The 18,777-nt window shown below is 40.1% G+C and overlaps 1 protein-coding gene across 3 annotated transcripts in view; it reads left to right on the top strand.

The window, feature by feature from the left end:
- Positions 1-18,777, top strand: part of col16a1 (collagen, type XVI, alpha 1) — a 140,640-nt gene that overhangs the window by 16,493 nt on the left and 105,370 nt on the right. For all 3 annotated transcript variants that reach the window (XM_017693165.2, XM_037535433.1, XM_017693156.2), the window contains exons 3-4: positions 4,484-4,552; positions 6,752-6,869. In XM_017693165.2, the coding sequence (XP_017548654.2) occupies positions 4,484-4,552; positions 6,752-6,869 (187 nt within the window). The remainder of the gene's footprint in view (positions 1-4,483; positions 4,553-6,751; positions 6,870-18,777) is intronic.

The raw sequence follows: 18,777 nt of genomic DNA, 5'->3' as shown, positions 1-18,777 counted from the left end.
CATGATTATGTTGATAGTTCATTTGAATGTTAGGCCTTACTCCTAACCAATGGGAGAGCTCGCTTGCCTCTATCTATTTAGATAGCATAGGAAAAAAATCTGATAATTTCCTGAGGTGTGATTACCCTTTTGTTTTTACCCAAACTTAACGTAGACTACTAATACAGTACTTACTATTATTAATATAGTAGTATACTATGATTAATACAGAGTTACAATACAATAAGCTTAATAATGCAATTAAAAAAAAATGACACTGAAGTTATGCTGTAAGACTTTCCCCCGCAGCTAAGCACTCTGGGCTAGCTAAGTGACTCGTTCACATTACCAGGTTGAAGTGGCACAAATCAAATTTTTGCCCTAATGTGACTCAGATCTGATGTTTTCAGGGCTGAGTGGCCATATCTGATCTTTTCAAATCCAACCTGAGCCACTTTCATATGTGGTCCTAGATTGAATACGTATCCGATTCGTGACCTTAATGTACACTCAGATCGGAATGTGCTTTTTCCACTGCTCGTGTGCCGTCATTCAGCGTTACCATGGCAGCAGCGCCGAACAGAAGTTAAAGCCTGTAAATGGTGGAAAATCAGCTCATCTCACCTGTTCTCCTCCGTCTGGCTCTAATAATGAAGCCGAGAGCTGATCAGAGTTAATTATCTTCTCAGCGAAGCTCGTTCTGCTCGTTAGTTTGTGCTGATGATGCAGTGATTCGTTCACGTGACGTTACTGAGTAGGATGTGTGCTGGTTCGTTTACTTTATTAACAGAACCTAAACAAGTGTGAACCATCGTGTCAGACAGATTAGGTTTGAGCAAAAATTGAATTTGAGCTATGAGGCTTGTGCTGTGAATGTAGCCTATACTGTGGTCAGTGAAATCCACCCCACCCCCCGCTAGCTGTGGAAACACATGGAGATGTGTGTGTGTGTGTGTGTGTGTGTGTGTGTGTGTTCTGTGTTATATGTATTGTTGATTACGTATTTTGTTACTTTCTGATTGGAAAGCGTCTTTGAGCATTATAGAAATAATAGTGATGGTATCATTTTTAGAGGCCAGGAGTCATTAAACCTTCCGTGCTGACTGTGGTGTCCCCTCATCAGTAGAACAAGGCTAGAAAATCATGAAACCCGTTTTTGTTCTTAATTATCCAAGCTTGTTCTCAGAATTTTTTAATGTTTTCTTGCATTTAAAAACCTGTTATGGCTAAACCTGGCAGAATGTCCATTGTTAATGGAGGTCACTGACATTGGATCAGTGGAATCACATGGTGCTGTAAAGCCTGGAAATATTACCCATCAGCCTTCATCAGACACTTAGTCCCATCTGTCTATTGTTGGAGCTTGAGAAACCTGGAGCGGCTCACGACTCTCCTCCTCTCCCTCCTCCTCTTCTCCGTTTAGCTTTCCATGGTTCCCCCAGGAGCCACTCAGCCTTCAGGCTCCCTGGCTCCTCCCCGACAGTGCCGCATCTTAATTCTGCTTTCCGCCTTTTGTGAAAGCGAGGAATGAGGGAGAGCTTTGTAGAGATGTGAAGAGATGGGATTTAGCCGGGTACGGTTCAACTTCAAAACACTTAAAATGTGAGAAAAGTGTGCAATGAATTCTTTGTCTGTCAGATTTTTTTGTGAGCGAGAGATTTCCCCCCTCATCTGAGGCTGCTGAGTTAGCTGAGAAGAGATTCAGGTGTCTCGAGTTTAGAAGGAGCTTTATCGGACTTGACAAGGAGACGCAGGTTGGAGGGGGTTGGAAGGCGTCTATTTCATACCCCCCTCTTTCGTTTTCTCATTATTTCCTCACTCACCTCCTGTTGAAAACCTCACCAACCTCCTTGCTCTCACTTATGTTGCTGCAGTCTTTCACATTCATGTGATCTTTGAAACATCTAAGTGACAGCTGCACTCAGAGCATTTCTTTGCTAACTCACTAACACTTGCTGACTGATGGACAGGGCGTTGAGCTCATCGAACAGCGCTGATTAAAAAGCCCTCTGGTCTCAGACACATTGAGCAGACATGCTGCTTGAGACCAAGGAATCAAGTGGTTTCCAAACAATTCATTTTCTTTAAATACGAACTCAAAACTTGCACTGACCTATCTAGAACCAGAGTCGGAAATGGGTAGGAATGCACCTGAAGGCTGTAAAGGTCCAGTTTAGATTTCAAACAACTAGGGAACTGTTTATCTGTTTATATAGGTGAAAAAAAAAACTAATAAATTCTAGATCTAATAAATTGTGTATATAGTACATAATATATATATATATATATATATATATATATATATATATATATATATATATATATATAGTTTACATATTTAGTCTGCGCTATGTGATCAATGTTGGATGATTCGTTTGTTTTATTGTTAAATATTTTAGCCAGTGAACTCATTTTAAAATGTTCACGATCGATTGGCATGTTAGCCAGTGAAAGCTGAATGTAAGGTAATGATTGTTGTAGAGCTAGCCATCCTGCTAAAACCCAATTCACTGAGAACTAGCTAAAAATGTAAATACTGCGAGCTAGCTAAATATTTACATATATGAAAATGTAACCAAAAGGACATGACATTTTACCATTCCAGCTAAGCACATAAAGCAGATTTCTTTCTTTTGGTAAACACTGAAAATGGGTCCCGTGGACCCCAACACCACATAAGGGCTAGGGATTTGTGTTTTGACTATTTTGGAAATTTCAGTATCCATAGGAGTTGCTATGTTGCTAGTCACATATCTGGTTAACCGCAGGTAAGGAAAAAGGCGTGCACTGAAGATTCAAATTTGAAGACATGTTTTATTATTCAGACATAATATTGGTACATTGGTAAGTTTTTATGTCAGATGAGTAACAGAAGCTTCCTTTTCAAATAAGCTAATGAGCAACTACTAAGTACAGTATTGGATGCTGGTGTGAACTCGTCATCTTCTGTGTGAGGTCTTTTCTCCTCAGTGGAAGATGTGCCAGAGAAAATATATTTTTACTGTTTCTTCTTTTCTATATGTCTTATGAAGCAATTGAGTTGATATTTGGCCGTTTCTACTTCTGTCTAATATCTGTCTGGCTAATATCATTAATCTTCTGCTACAGTCGTATTTAGTCCTTCGTCATCATTATCGTCATCTTTACTTTTATTTATATAGTGCCTTTCCCATGCTCAAGGATTCTTTACTATCAAAGAACATTAACACATTAAGTACATTAAACAAAAGGACAACACAGGTAAACATTCAAGTATAACAACGATAACACAGTGAAAACAAGTAAGTCTTTAACAGAGATTTAAATGAAGACAGAGAGGTTGCATCCCGAATAGACTGTGGGAGAGTATTCCATAACTTGACCATGACGATCCTAGCAGTGGCGTTTTGACCATACTGTAACCTAGTCAGGGTCTTGACAGGGAGGCCAGAAAACAGAACATTGCAGTAGTCTAGCCGTGATGTCACTAATGCATGCACAAGTGTTTCTACATCAGCTTGGCTGAGAAGTGATCAGAGGTGAGAAATGTTGCGAAGATGAAAAAATGCTGAGGTTGCGGACGTGGGGAGAAGGTGTTACCAGAATCCCATCAATACTGATGCCAAGGAAAGATGAGCTAGATATCAGTGACTTGGAGTCAATTAAAAGCAACTTAGTTTTTCTAGCATTCAGTTTTAAAAAAATTCAAACTCATGTGACTCAAAGACAGATGGAACAGGTGGTGGTGTAGTCTGAACAGGGCTAACGCTAACCTAGATCTGAGTGTCGTCTGCAAAACAATGAAAGCTAAGCCATGAAGGTGTATTATTTGCCCAAGTGGCAGCATGTAAATAGTGAAGAGCAATGGACCTAAAACTGAGACCTGTGGAACACCCTTAGTCACAGACACCATAGAGGATTTATTATTCTGAATAGCTACATTTTGATGTCTGTGACTGAGATATGAGGAAAGGCAGGAAAGGGTGGATCCAGTAATACCAATGCAAGAGAGTAATAGATCATGAAATATGGTACCTACGGCAGAGCTAAAATCAAAAAGTATCAACATACTAATAGACACATAGAAGAATTCTCTGTTGAACTCTCTCTGAGGTAAAGCCTTGCCTGCATGACAGGCAACACTTTGCACCACAGTGGTGAGTGGCAGCATGAGTAGATCCATCATGTGATGTCCACTGGTCGATGGAACGTCAGGCCAGCTGTCAGAGACCTTGTCTCTGGATTATGGAGCGATTCTCGCAGACGGAATTTATTTTTAGCTTTGTATCTGAGGTGGCGTCTGTCTCCTCCAGACGAGCTTTGATCACCTCTACACTTTCGCCCTTTGCTGAGGTCCAGCGTATGACAGAAATGTCCTTGGCCAGATACTCAACTTGTTCTATGTGGAAACTTTTACAGTGGAAGTTCAAAATAGTGGATGGATGTGCTTCAAATGACATGTCTGTCTGTCTGTCTGTCTGTCTGTCTGTCTGTCTGTCTGTCTGTGTGTCTTTTCTTCTGATAGGTTTGCCCTGCCCATCACTACAGGTTGAAGATTGGAAGTTTCCTCAGACAGCCAGACACAACATTACTGGTACAGTACTCCTATTAATGTTTTGCCTTTAGGACTGAGTGATGAAGCAATATCACTATTTATTGAATATTATACATTTTCAGTGACAGTGATTCTTTGTGAAATGTAACATTTCCGTAATGCAACATATGATTAATGGTTGTAGTTGACAGCCAGATCAGTGACTGTTAGCAAGCATGTTGTTTGTACACTAATTCCAGGCTTCTGTTAGACTTGCATGCCTTGTAAGCCTGAAACTGAACTGTAGTTTGTTAGAAGGGAGTATTTCCGCCTGATTTTGTGTCATTGAGATGTGACCAAAGTCATTCAGAGGGGCTTGATTTGAAATGGTTCATTGTAGAGAAATGTTTTGATGTCTTTACACTGGTGCTGATAGGAACCAGGTGTTGTGATGTCTGCAACACAAATATGACCATTTTATTTTCTATTTAAAATGAGCATTTCTACTGCTTCATTCATCATTATTTTTTCAGACTCTGTAAAGGACAGCTGCCACACAAAAATGATAAAAATAACAGCATCAATATGTAATGTTGATAATGGCGAAATACTGGTGAATCTGAAATAAGTTTTAGAAGATTTTACAGCAAAAGTATCATTAAACAGTGTCTCAGGCATTGGGCAGAGTATTCATAACCATTTAATGTAATAACTTTTTGTGAGGCAACATTAAGAGGCATTAAACTCTTCAGACGTCTGGTACCTATCAGCACCTCTGTGTACAGCTCCATTCTCTAGAATTTCACATCAGTCTTTCTGTGGTGATTTCGTTTACATTGTAACTGTTAAATGATGCCGAAATTTTTAAAAACGTAGAATTGCCCTTTAAGCTTCTTAAAGAATTCTTATGGAAATTGCCTTGTGCCTGTAGAGCATGTCAAGCAAACTAAAAGCATTTGAGTCGCTCTAATACACGCTTCTGTGATCTGCCCGGCTACCTAATGTTGTGCTGTGATCTGGTACAAGGCTTTCTTATGTTGCGCTTGATGTGTGTTTACAGAAGTAGATGCTTTGAATGTTTTTAAGCTACAACCCTCACTGGGGAAAGTAATGAACCAATATCCAACAGCTTATTTAAAGAATTTCCAGGAAGTAAGGGGTTGAGAAACACTTTGTTGTGCGATTCTGTTGTTGCCCATTTTGAAATCAGCGACTCCTGCTTGATTCTCTGTATTTGCTTGTTTTGAAGTTGATTTAAATTAAAGAGAGGTTATTCTCAGGGTGCGAAGATAAACGATATTATCCAAGATATATTTCTGGGATAACTAGGTCAACATTATCTTTGTCAACAGCCCTAATTTTAAGAATTCTTTACCCTGTGTATGAATTTAAGCACCTGAATCTGAAGGTAACTGTAATATTCAGTAATAGCATGATCATGAATTTTATATACACTATAGTTCAAACATTTGGAATCATTTTCCATATAAATACTTTTTTAATATGCAAAAAATAACTTATGTATGTATATATATGTATTTAATTTGTACAAACCGATCTATGGTGTTTGCAGATGTGTTGATGACGATAATGAAATGATAACATACTGTGATGATCTATATACATAATTTTTTGTCAGTTGTCTGCCTTGAGATTTGATCTACACTTTTGAATTATGATGGATTTTGTCATATTAATTTTATAATAACTTCTCAGCGTTCTCAGCTTCTTCAGTCATTTTAGAATAATCCACATCTCTGTTCATCATTTTGGACACATCTTCTTTTCTTACTTTTTTATTTTTATTGTATATTCCTAGTGTCTGTCTGATTATTGGAAACTGGTAAAGTTGGGCATGATTGGCATTTTAGAATCACTGTATACATTTACTTTCAACCAAATTGGTTTTATATTGGTAAAAATTGATACCAAAATTTTGACTTGTAGTCTATGTTTGGTTCCTGGTGCTGTGTTTCTATGAGTGTTTCTGCATACATTTGTCTTAAAAAAGACTTGTTTAAAATCTAAGCTCCCTGGGGGAACTGCTGCAGAAACACTCAGTATTATAGAGTTCTGTCGTTAGAGATCTTATTCTGATCTCTTTGTGAGTTAAAGGCTTTTCTACTGCAGCTGAGCTCCTGCTGTGACACTCCGGGTGGTGTGTGTGTGTGTGTGTGTGTGTGTGTGTGTGTGTCACCTGGTAGACGGCTGATTGATTAGCCTGCTGGATGCTTAATGAATTGATCGATTGATTCGCAGGTTTCAATCTGGTGCGACGTTTTTCCCTGCTGAAGAACAGTGAGGTAAAGAAGATTCGTAATCCGCGAGGGCCTGTCATCCTTCGCCTCGGAAAAGTCCGCCTCATCCAGCCCACTGAGTAAGCCTTTGTCCTCCCTCTCTTTTTTTTCTTTCACCATCCTTCAAGTTTTTCCTAAAATTTCTTGTTTTTTTTCTGCTTGAAGTTACCATTTACTGACACAGGAAAGCTTTTCGCTCTGTTTCTGTTCTTTGTCCAGTTAAACGTTCACATGTCCAGAATTCAAAAAAGCCCAAGGACCAAGTCAGCAAGTTCAACTAAATGGGCCTTTCAGTCTAAAGTTAGGATGTTGTGTATTATAGTGTAGTGTAGCAATGCATCCCTCAGCCTTATCTGTTTTACAGGATTCGTGATTTTGTGTCTTTGTATTTTCATACATCATTGTTCTCTCTCTGCAATACCCAGCATGCATTACACACACAGCAGGCAATTACCAGTGTGAAATAAATCTGCTAGAGCGACCTATATCTTAAAGTGCTAACTGTTGAAAAATGGGGTAGTGTGGGTACATTGGGTAGCACTGTCATCTCAAAGCAAGAAGGGCCTGGGTTTGAATCCCCAGCTGGGTGACCACAGCCCTTTATTGAGTTCACCTCTCCAGGGTGTTTCTTGCCTTCCGCCCAATGAGTGCCGGGGTAGGCTCCAGCAGCCCCCCCCCGACCCAGGAGGGTATATGGCTCAGATGATGAATAAATGAATGACATAGGGTCTTCTATAACTTATAACAGCAAGTTTCTACTATTTTCTATGCAGTTTCTGATAATATGACTCGAGGTGTAAAGGTTTAGGATATGTATGAGTTCAGGACATTAACATGAATAGTTCAGACTCTTACTGGATGGTTTTGATAAAATTCAGTATCAGATAGGTCAAGTCAAGTCAAAGTTTATTTATCTAGCATTTTTCCAACATGTGTTGTCACAAAACAGCTTTACAGAAAGATCTGGGTCCAAGCCCCCATGAGCATCACCAGTGGTGACTGTGGTAAGGAAAAAGCAAGAGGAAGAAACCTTGAAAGGAGCCAAGACTCAGAAGAGGAGCCTATCCTCCTCTGATCGACACCGGATAGCAAACAATAACATGAGCAATAGGAGCAGAGAATGAGGTTTTAACATTAGTATAAAATATTAACACACAGAAAAGAGGAAAAGGAGATGAAGCTATGGCTATGATTAAATAGTTTGAGTCTGTGTATGCAGCATCATCATCAGGAGAGTCAGTGGGGGACAGAGGGGATTTGCACAGTATTGTACAGCAGGAAGCTCCATGGTGGTCAAGCTGGTCCAAAAGATAGGTGAGCAGTGGGAACCTGATCAAGGCAGATGAAGCAACAGCATCAGACCGCACAGGATGGGCACCTGTTCAGCTCAGCAAAGAAACACACAGACACTTAGTTCTATTAAGAGACTTATTACAGTATACAGTGGTAACAGAGTGCAGCAGAGACTCCAGCAGGTCAAGTTATTACAGCCTAATTAAAAGGGAGAGACAGAAGGTAACAGACATCAGCTCCACTCCACTGTCAACACTCTATGTCCTGGAACCCCCAGATCTGCTCCTTTTATCTAATGGGAAAAACTAATTACCAAAGGCCTGACTAAACAGGCGGGTTTATAGCCTGGACTTAAAGACTGTAGCTGTGTCTGAGTCCCAATTAAGTTTGCATTTATTAAAGTCATACTTAAGTTTGCATCAATAATTAAGTTAATGAACCCATGTTTCATGACTGCGGCAAGTCCATCTAACCAATATCCTTCAGATCTGACATAGCTTGTATTATGACCCAAAAAGGACCGTAAAGGTCCACCTCTGCCCGAAGGCTCCCTGATTGGTGAGAAGCTCATCCTGAATGGTCCAAGGGCGCTTTGTGACACAGAATGTTGAATTTAAGGTATTAAATGTAAATATGGAGGTAGATTTACTATGATAGTAATTATCTATGAAAATGACCTTAGGGTGTAACAGACCTGGGATTTTTTTAGAGGTTAATGGCATTTACACAAATAGTTAAGACTTGTACTACATAGATTTTTGATAAAATTCCATCTCGGAGATGTCAAGTCAAGTCAAAGTTTATTTATAAGTGCTTTTTACAGGCTGGCGTTGTTGCAAAGCAGCTTCACAGAAAAATCTGGGTCCATGCCCCCATGAGTAAGCTAATGGAGACAGTGGCCAGAAAAAACTCCCTAAGAGCAAGAGGGAGAAATCTTGAAAGGAACCAAGAGTCGAAAGAGAAACCCATCCTTCTATGGTTGACACCGGATAGCAAACAATAACACAAGTGAAATGAACTTTAGAGATTTACTGTGAAACTAATTATCTGTAAACACTGCTAAATCTGAATATCAGCATCACAATGTATTGATGAGTAAAGGTATAATCTCCCAGCATTAGTCCAGACATGTCTCTGTCTTTCTCTTCTCTCATGTGGTACATGCTGTAGCAGTACATAACTATCTGGAGCCACATCGCTGCCAAAGTATTATCAGCAGGCCAGTACAAGCCCTGTTTCTTCTTAAGATGTCTTTGGAAATGTCTGGCCATTACAACTGAATGTCAATTAAGACCTTAAGCCTCAAGCATCGAAAAAAAATAATTAGAACAGAAAAGCGAAAAATGCTTCTTCCAGCTGGACTCATTAGCTACACTGTGTCCATTAGCATGCTAGCGTCCACACACGTCTCTGCATTCATACAGCTAGGGTGGTAAAAATTTTATTAACAGTAACAATAAGTACCCATGGTCATTGGGTGTGACCGTAAACCGCTGCATAAACCAATCTCTTTTATGGACACACTTTTATGTGACCATGCATTTTTCTGAGATTTCTGACTAGAGTGGATTCTCATCAAGGGCTTGAAAGCTGAGACTACACATCAGATTCCCTTTTAAACATCCCTATTGTGTTGGGCTTTTTTTTCTACACATAACAGAAAGGGTGGAACATTTGCCAAGTAGGTCAGATAAGTAGTACAGTTGGCTGAAGAGGAAGAGTTTATGACACTGTTGCTGTCTTTTAAATCATAGAAGTAGAATTGTTACCGTCTTATTACCCTGAATGTATTGTTACTTTAAAATATACTTACATGTAGCACAGAGTTTTTTTCCCTAGCTTTCTATTAGCTATGAACATCAACCCCTTAGACTTCAGGTCCACATCCTTAAGTTGTTATTTAATAATAAAAAATGGAAAACATTGCAAAACTAGCACTATTATTAGTTTGCTGAGTTACTACTGAATAAAGAGGTGAGGAATGGGGCTGAGTCCATGAGGGTTAGCTCTTAAAATTCAATTATCAGTGATATTAAGTCAGTTATTACTCTAGGTTTGCTGTAGTATTCAAAAAATGTGTCTAGGCATGCACCCTGTGAGGACTGTCCAGGGTGCTATCTGCCTTCTGCCCAGTGACTGCTGGGATGGCCTCCAGTTCACCCAGCAACCCAGAAAGATAAGCGGCTTAAATAATGCATGTGTATGTCTAGGGATGCAAAAAGCTGATATTGTGATAGTCATTCACTAATAAACTAGCATTCACTGTCAAATTTAGGTTGTATTCACTACAAGTGAAAATAATTTCACTTTTTTAAAAGTCTGCTCACACTTTTGTGCTACAGTAATCAATAAGCATTAGTTAATAGTTAATAGTGAAGCAAAAATTAGTGATATAATAATAAATGTGTAGATTAACATTACAGCTCTTCAGGCTGTCGCATCATTTATTTGGTTTAGCATTTTTACATGTTAGTTAACTGGACAAGCTCTGTGCGAACAGGTTTCCAGGACGAGTGGATGTTTGTTCATTTTTCGCTTGAAAACTATGTTTCCAAAAAGAGTTGTGTTTTAAGCGAACTGACCAGTTGTACGTAGTTAGCTGTAACAGAACAAAGTGCCAGTTGTCAGTAGTTTTTCTGAAGTAGCTGCTAAATGCTTCTAATGAACTGAAACTGGTACGGCTTACGTTACTAGCATTAGTCACGTTCCACTGACGAACATTAGTAATGTAACATGATGAACTTAGGAGATGTTTGTAACAGTAAAGTTCAGTTGGTCAGAACACTGGCATAGTAATAAAGCTAACGTTTACTGACCGATTAGACTCGACACCAGCTTGTTTTCTTTTCTGGTGGTTAAAGGTAACATTGGAAAACTAAAGTTGGACCACAACTTAGTAAGGCGCGGGAACAAGATCATGCCTTATTAAGCTGTGGTCAAGGCTCAATGATCTCATTCCCATGCCTTACTAAGTCGTGGCCCCACATTAGGATCTCATTCCCAAGCCATGCTAAGTTGTGGTCATGACTTTTTATTTATATGGGATGTCACCAGCAGGGCTCTGTTTGAATAAACGTTTCAGCCCTAATCAGATGTTTAATTGCATTCAGTTTCAACCCTAATTACATATTTAATAACTCTCAATTTCAACCCTAATCACATGTTTCATTACAGTCAGTTTACATCCTTTATGCACGTTAGTGCCTGTACTTAAAATATGAAGATGTTTTTGCCACACTGTACACACAACAAGAGCAATTACATACAACAATCAAACTCAAATCGTATTAAAATATCTCCTAAGGTAAGTACATCACTCCACCCTCTATCGGCTCTACATATTTTATGCTGTTTGTTTTCCAGGACATCAGTGCCCTTAGATGACAGAGACACACAAGATTCATGATGTACTGAGTGCCTCCCAGCTAGAACTGCAATCTTTGTTACTTTCCATCTATTCCTTGTTTTCCTCTTTGTCTGCAGATACTTGAGTATGTGAACTGACTGTGTCTGTGTTCTATGACCACCACCCCCCCCCACCCCGATGGAGGCCGTCCGCTGGCTGACTCTTAGGAGAAAGCTTTTAAACAGTTGTAAATAAATAAGTAGTTGCGAGAGCAAAAGCGAATGCTTATTGCTTTGGTTTTAGTTGTATTAAGCTGGATGTTGATGCAGCATTTTCAGACAAGCTGCATTCTGAGTGGAAGTAGATTCTTCTAGAACAGGCCTGAGGGCATGTGCGTGTACTGCTGTAAAATGCTTACGTATGAGACAGGCAGGGGTTCTTTCAGCTGCCATGGCATCGTGCAAGACAGATATCTCAGTAAGAAACAAAGAAAAAAGAAATCATTAAATAAATAATGAAAAGTGGATTTCTTGAAGGCGTGGTGGGTAGCGCCGTCGCCTCACAGCAAAGAGGGCCTGGGTTCGATTCCCCGGCTGGGTGACCAGGGTCCTCTCTGTGTGGAGTTTGCATGTTCTCCCCGTGTCTGTGTGGGTTTCCTCCGGGTTCTCCGGTTTCCTCCCACAGTCCAAAGACATGCAGTCAGGTCAATTAGACATGCTAAATTGCCCCTAGGGTGTGAGTGTGTGAGTGACTGTCTGTGTCTGTCTGTCTGCCCTGCGATGGACTGGCGACCTGTCCAGGGTGTATCCTGCCTTCTGCCCAAAGACTGCTGGGATAGGCTCCAGCACCCCCCCGCGACCCTGACGGAGAAGCGGATTAGAAAATGGATGGATGGATGGATGGATTTCTTGAAGAAAAGTGATTACACAGCTTAAGTAATTCACTGGTATTGCTAGGGTGTTGTAAGGTGTTAGGTGGTCTCTGGTGGTTGCTAGTGGTTTGTTAGCAGATTCCTATGGTATTCCAGGTAGTTGCTAAGGTGTCTTAGGTGATTGCTTGGTTTTGCCAAGCAGTTGCTAGACTGTTGCTTGTTGGTGGTGTAGGTGTCGCTAATCAGATACTGTGATGTTTTAGGTGGTTGCCAAGACATTGCTTGGCAGCTTCGATGGTATCTAAGGTGACTGCCAGGGTATTACTGAGTGGTTTCTGTGTTGTTTCAAGTGGTTGCTATGGTGCTGCTAGGTTGTTGCTATTGTTTGCCAAGTATTTGCTAGGGTTTTGCTAACTGGTTGCTATGGTATCACTGTTGGTTACTAGGCAGTTGCTGGTTGATGTTTACAGTATTCTAGGTGTTTGCCATAGTGTTGCAAAGTGATATGACAGGTGGTTGCCAAGGTATTGCTAAGTGATTGCTATTATATTACTGATGGTGGCTAGAGTGTCGCTGTGGTGTTCCAGGATGTTGCTAGTGTACTGTTATGTTAATACGAGAGTATTTTGCGTGGTTGTTAGGGTTTTGCTACGTGGTTGTTAGATAGTTACTTGTTGGTCCAGAATGTGTATAGGACAGGGTTACATCACAACAGCAAAGAACTCACTTTTGCATGGATAACACAAGTATTACTGCACTGATACAGCAGTATGTTGTCCTAATTGTAAGACAAATTTAACCATGTTATCACAAAAATGTAAAGGTTTCAAAAGCTGATCTTTCCAAGTCAATAACTTCACAACATTTTTTGTTTCATTTTTATCATATAACCATGAACGTGCACCAGCCACAAAGGCAGTGTTTACTGTAGAGGCATGACTTTATAGGGGTGTTTTCCCACTGCACATTCAAATACAAGAACTGACCCAAACATAAACTGAACATACTGTTCTAGTTTGAGTTTATTTCCCACCTGCTCATAGAGAGAGATTGATGACATGATCTTTGCATTTACTTGTCTTTTTGGTCATTTTATTTCACTTTATTTTATTTATTCTAATTTGGCTAATTAACTACACTGTTTGCCAGTTTACTTACCTCGTTTGCTGATATTAAGTACTGCACTATTCTGCACACAAATGCCTACATTTTCGTAGAATTATGTATAGAATCAAAGCCTAATTAATCTCTGTCCAGTGGTAAAATATGAGTGAAACATGAGCATAAATGCAAATAGTCCTAGCTTCTTATAGTTTATGTCGCCTTGCATTGAACTATCTACAAAGTACAAATTGCTATTTTAAAATAGCAACTAACTTATCAACATATCGTCCTGGTTTACACTAATTGGGCATGTAATAGTGCTTACCAATTTCATCTGCATCTGTGTCACGCCACCCCCTATAACTTGTCTGTGTTCACACTCACATTGCAAAGTATTTTGTCAGCCTGCTGTCTTGTATTCGACTTCTGCCTTTCCCCTTTTGACTCTGTTTTGTCTTGTTTGTGTTCTGACCTTTTTACCTGCTTTTTGACCTGCTTTTGTTTTTGTCTTGCCTGTACAGGCCTGTTGTCCTGTTGTTGACCTTGGCTTGTTTTTGGATTCTGTTATTGGTTTGCTTCTTTATTAAACTTTTAAACCGAAACCCTCTTCCACTGGTGTCTAATCCTTCCAGACATCCCACAATCTGGAAAAGTGAAGAATTTGCTAAAGTGTTAGACAGATCCCTCAAAAGGATAGTACACAAACACAAGATTTTACCATTATTATCAGTGTTTTGTCTGTTATATCTGAATTTACTGTACAACCCCATTTCAAAAAGATGGGATGCTGTGCAGAATGTAAATAAAAATAGGATGCAGTAATATGCAGATCATATTTTTAAAGGAAATATTACAAAGACAACATACCAAATCTTAAAACTGAGGAATGTTTATTTATTTATTTTTTTTAAATATATGGCCATTTCGAATTTCATACCAAGAATACATTTCAAAAAGTTTGAGACAGAGGTACCTCAGTGTTTTATCACCTCTTGTTTTAACAACACTCTGTAAGAGTTTGGGAACTGAGGAGACAATATCTGTTGTAATACATGCAGAATGTGGTTTGGAAGTGTCTTGCTGAAACAAGTAAGGCCTTCCCTGAAAAAGACGTCATCTGGATGGCAGCATATGTTGCCATAACATGTATATATCATTCAGCATTAATGGTGCCTTCACAGATGTGCATGTCACCCATGCCATGTGCACTAATGCACCCTTATACCATCATGAATACTGGCTTTTGAACTGTGCACTGATAACAGGCTGAGTGGTCTTTAGACCGGAGGACACAGTGTCCATGATTTCCAAAAAGAATCTCAAATGCTGATTTGTCGGTCCACAGGACACCTTCCCACTTCCCACTTTCCAAGCCCATCACTCCCATAGGCTAAACAGTGGTTCGGTGTCAATATCTCAAAAAATCTCAACTTGGTGTACTATAATGGAGTAACAATAGTGTCAGTCACTGAACTTTGTTAATGTAAGAATAAGTTTTTTGGCGATATTGCTTTTTAACTTTGGTAATATGGAGATTTCATAGAGGTACATCAGTGGTGCTTGTTATGTTGTGCTGCAGCTGCAGAGAAAACTGTACAAAACTTTTGAAAATAATGAAGTTTATAGAAACAACTGAATCTCCAACTGAAGGCCACCGACAGGTAGACATATATTTACACGCAGAGACACCACACTATCAGAACGCCCCTCCTTCAATATGGGTTTTCCAGAGCCGCAGGTGTTTTTCCCATTTGAAAACAGAGCTCGCTCTCCCCTCCTCGTCTTTCCTGGGAGTCTATGTTCCGAATTCACACTGACAGACTTGTTTCCTGTACGCAGAATGTAGCCTGCTTTAAAACACTACTTTCTCTCTCTTTCTCTTTTTTTCCTTACTACCCCCCCCCTCCCCCCACCACCCCACCCGACATACACTCTGGTAAAATGTTTGGCCACCAGCCTCCAGTGTGAGTCACGCTGTGAACTCAGACTAAAGCCTGTAATAGGAACAGATCCACAGTGTCCTTTGTCTCCAGCTCTACCACACTGAGTTCACTGTGTGTGTTGTGCCTGTGAATGAAAAGGAGAGTGAGCATCGTTTGAGTTTTAACTCTGTATATTATTACTTCTCTCCCCTTCTATCTTTTTTTGTCCTCTCTATCTCTCTCTGTCCCCCACACTCTTTCTTACTGTCACTCTCTCTCCTCTCTCCTCTCTTCCTATCTCTCCGTCTTTCTTTTCTCTATTCTTGTCTCTCTCTCTCTCTCTCTCTCTGTCTCTCTCTCTCTCTCTCTCCCTCTTCTGTGTTTCTCTTTCTCTTCCTCCTCTCCTTATCATCCATCGCTCTTGCTCTCTTCTCTCTTCCTCTTTCTCTTTCTCTTCTGTCCCTCATTGTCTCTCTCCTCTCTTCCTATCTCCTGTCTCTTTTTCCTATTCTTGTCTCTCTCTCTCTCTCTCTCTCTCTCTCTCTCTCTCTCTCCCTCTCTCTCCCTCTCTCTCTCTCACTCACTCACTCACTCACTCACTCACTCACACTCTCTCTCTCTCTCTCTCTCTCTCTCTCTCTCTCTCTCTCTCTCTCTCTCTCTCTCTCTCTCTCTCTCTCTCTCTCTCTCTCTCTCTCTCTCTCTCTCTCTCTCTCTGTGTATGTGTTTAGACGGGGCCTCTAGGTTAGCAGCTGCTCTGTTATTTCCTTGGATTCTCCTGGTCTGTTGTAAATCACTGTCATACTTGCCTGTTGTAAAGAGATGAACCAGCTGCTTTACTACCGTGTGTGTGTGTGTGTGTGTGTGTGTGTGTGGGTAAGCATGTGTGTCTGTGAGTTCTCTCACCTCATGACCCATATAGTGCATTTGAGTTCAGTACGAGAGAGAGGGAGAGCATGTTTGCTATGGTAAACACATTCTCACAGTTTGCCTGCCCTTGACCTGTTGAGAAGCAGCCAAACGTTGAATGCAGAGAGGGCCTGAGATGGGAATAGAGATGAGGTCGACCGAATCGCGTTTCTTATGAAAATCAGTGTCAGGGGTTATCGTCTTCTCCACATCCAAGCCATGCAAGCAGAGAGAAACCCCACTGTACACCACCCACCCCATCACTCATCCCCACAAACAGCAGTCTGGTGTATGTCTGTGTTCATCTACACTGCCTTTCAAAAGTTTGGGGACACCTAACTTTTTAATATGTCTTTAATACAAATGAGTATGTTCCCTTTTGTACCTTTTGCAATAACCTATCACCTTTAAAGACTAACCAGCAGTATCTTGGCAAAAACAAAATAACGTGTTAATATTTGTGACAGTGCTGCTGTGGGAATAATGCCTAATGATACCCCCTTATTGTAGTGTTAACACTCATCAGCAGTCAAACCCTTCACAGTTAAATCACCTTTGGGGCAAAAGTCTTCCAATTCATGCTTTTAACAATAGTTTGTACAAGAAAACTCTTTATTTATTAAATAACAATTTAATTTCCAACTGTTGCTGAAAAGTCTATTTCACATATATTTCACATATAAAGCGTGCAAAAAACAGATGTGTTTACAAGTAAGCACAGTTTTTCATGTGATCCCACATTTTTCATGTTCATATGTGATATCATAATTTTTCACATGATCACATTTATTTCACGTGAAATGTACAAAAGCTGTTTTATTCATGTAAAATGTATGTGACTTTTCTGTGAGGGAAGCAAGATGAACCCAAACTGCGTCAAGACTGTTTGAGATACTCAGTATTAAACAGGGAATTTTTTTATTTATTTAATGGGGGTTCATGTCATGCTTCTCTTCGGTTCCGCTGTTACATCTTCCAGGCCTACACTGTTTGTTACCTTCTTTTCTGCATACTGGGCTCTGTTTTTTGGACTTCCCTCATGGTTACTGTTTCCTTGATTTGGCTTTTGGCTTGGACAGGTTGACCCTGATTTTGGATTTTTGTTAATAAACCTGTTTTACTTCAGTTTGGTCTGCAAGTGTCAGAATTCTGTCCAAGCCTGATAGTTCAGACAAATTTTTAAGACAGAGGCAGCTTTTTTCTATTGTTTTTAAAGGGAGTGAAGTGCATGCTGTACCCTTCACGCTTTGTGAACCCTGCATGGCTGTCTCTGAGCGGAGCGCTCCAGTTATCCTGAGTACATCTCAAAGCATTCAATGTAGCCTAGATCATGTTTGCTGACCAGGCAGATCAAAGATAAAGTGGGCCTTCAGTGATAGTCGCCTTAACAGAGTACCCTGAGCTGTATGATTTCACTGATCAAAATTAGCACCAGCTAGTACAACTGATTGACAGTTATGACTACCATAGCTATCATACCATTGCTTATAAACAGAGAGAAGTGCAGTCAAAAGCAGCATTTAAAAAGTAGCTGTATTCAACAGCTGTTCAGTAGCCTACTGCTAGAGTACAGATTGGGCCCGGAAGTATTAAGTATATGTGACCAACATGAATTTTGCCAGAATGCCAGTGATACCTGGATGTTTCTGCTCTGGCCAAATATTCCGATATATAACAAGAGCTATCTTCTCTATACTGCATCCCAAAACGCAACCACTGATGAACCTGACTGGTTTGCTCTGAATGTTTTTAATAGCCTCTGTTTCAGCCCTCAATGAATATTTAAGTGATGACACTTTTTGTGTAGGCCTGAGGTGGGTTTGCTTACTTTGTCTAACTTTTTATTACTTTGTCTTTAATAAAGTTAAATTACTGCATAGATGATGTGGTTGAAACAATAACATTACATTAGTCTCAGCCGAACACGGACCAGCTTTTCACACTGATGTGTGGAGTCACGCTGCTTATTATTGAGTCAAACTAGCTAATATCACCAACTATGAGTTTAATTTTAAATGAAATGACTGACCTTTAAGCAAACAGGAAAACACAGGTGTTTCTGGAAGCCACATAGTTTTACCACACAGACAAATTCAAAAGCTAATACTTTTATTAATAAGTGTGTTTTTGGGTTTGGAAATGGGTAGAAAACAACAGTTTCCACTCTATTTTTAAAATCACATCTTTTGACCAGTATATAACTTCAAGTATGCAAAGTGTCGAATGCAGTGGTGTAAGGTGCCGCCACTGGACTCTAGAGCAGTAGAGACGTGTTCTCTGGAGTGATGAATCACGCTTCTCCATCGGACAGTCCGAAACATGACTCTGGGTTTGGCGGTTGTCAGTAGAAGGGTAATTGTCTGACTGCATTGTGCCAAGTGTAAAGCTTGATAGGTGTTTTTCAGGAGTTGGGCTCGGCCCCTTAGTTTCAGTGAGAGGACCTCTTAATGCTTCAGCAGACCATGAGATGTTGGACAATTTCATGCTCCCAACATTTTGAGGATCCCCTTCCTGTTCCAACATGACTGCGCACCAGTGCACAA

This window comes from Pygocentrus nattereri, chromosome 27 (assembly GCF_015220715.1).
Source record: "Pygocentrus nattereri isolate fPygNat1 chromosome 27, fPygNat1.pri, whole genome shotgun sequence".
NCBI classification, from domain to species: domain Eukaryota; kingdom Metazoa; phylum Chordata; class Actinopteri; order Characiformes; family Serrasalmidae; genus Pygocentrus; species Pygocentrus nattereri.
This window is presented reverse-complemented; position numbering and strand designations above follow the sequence as displayed.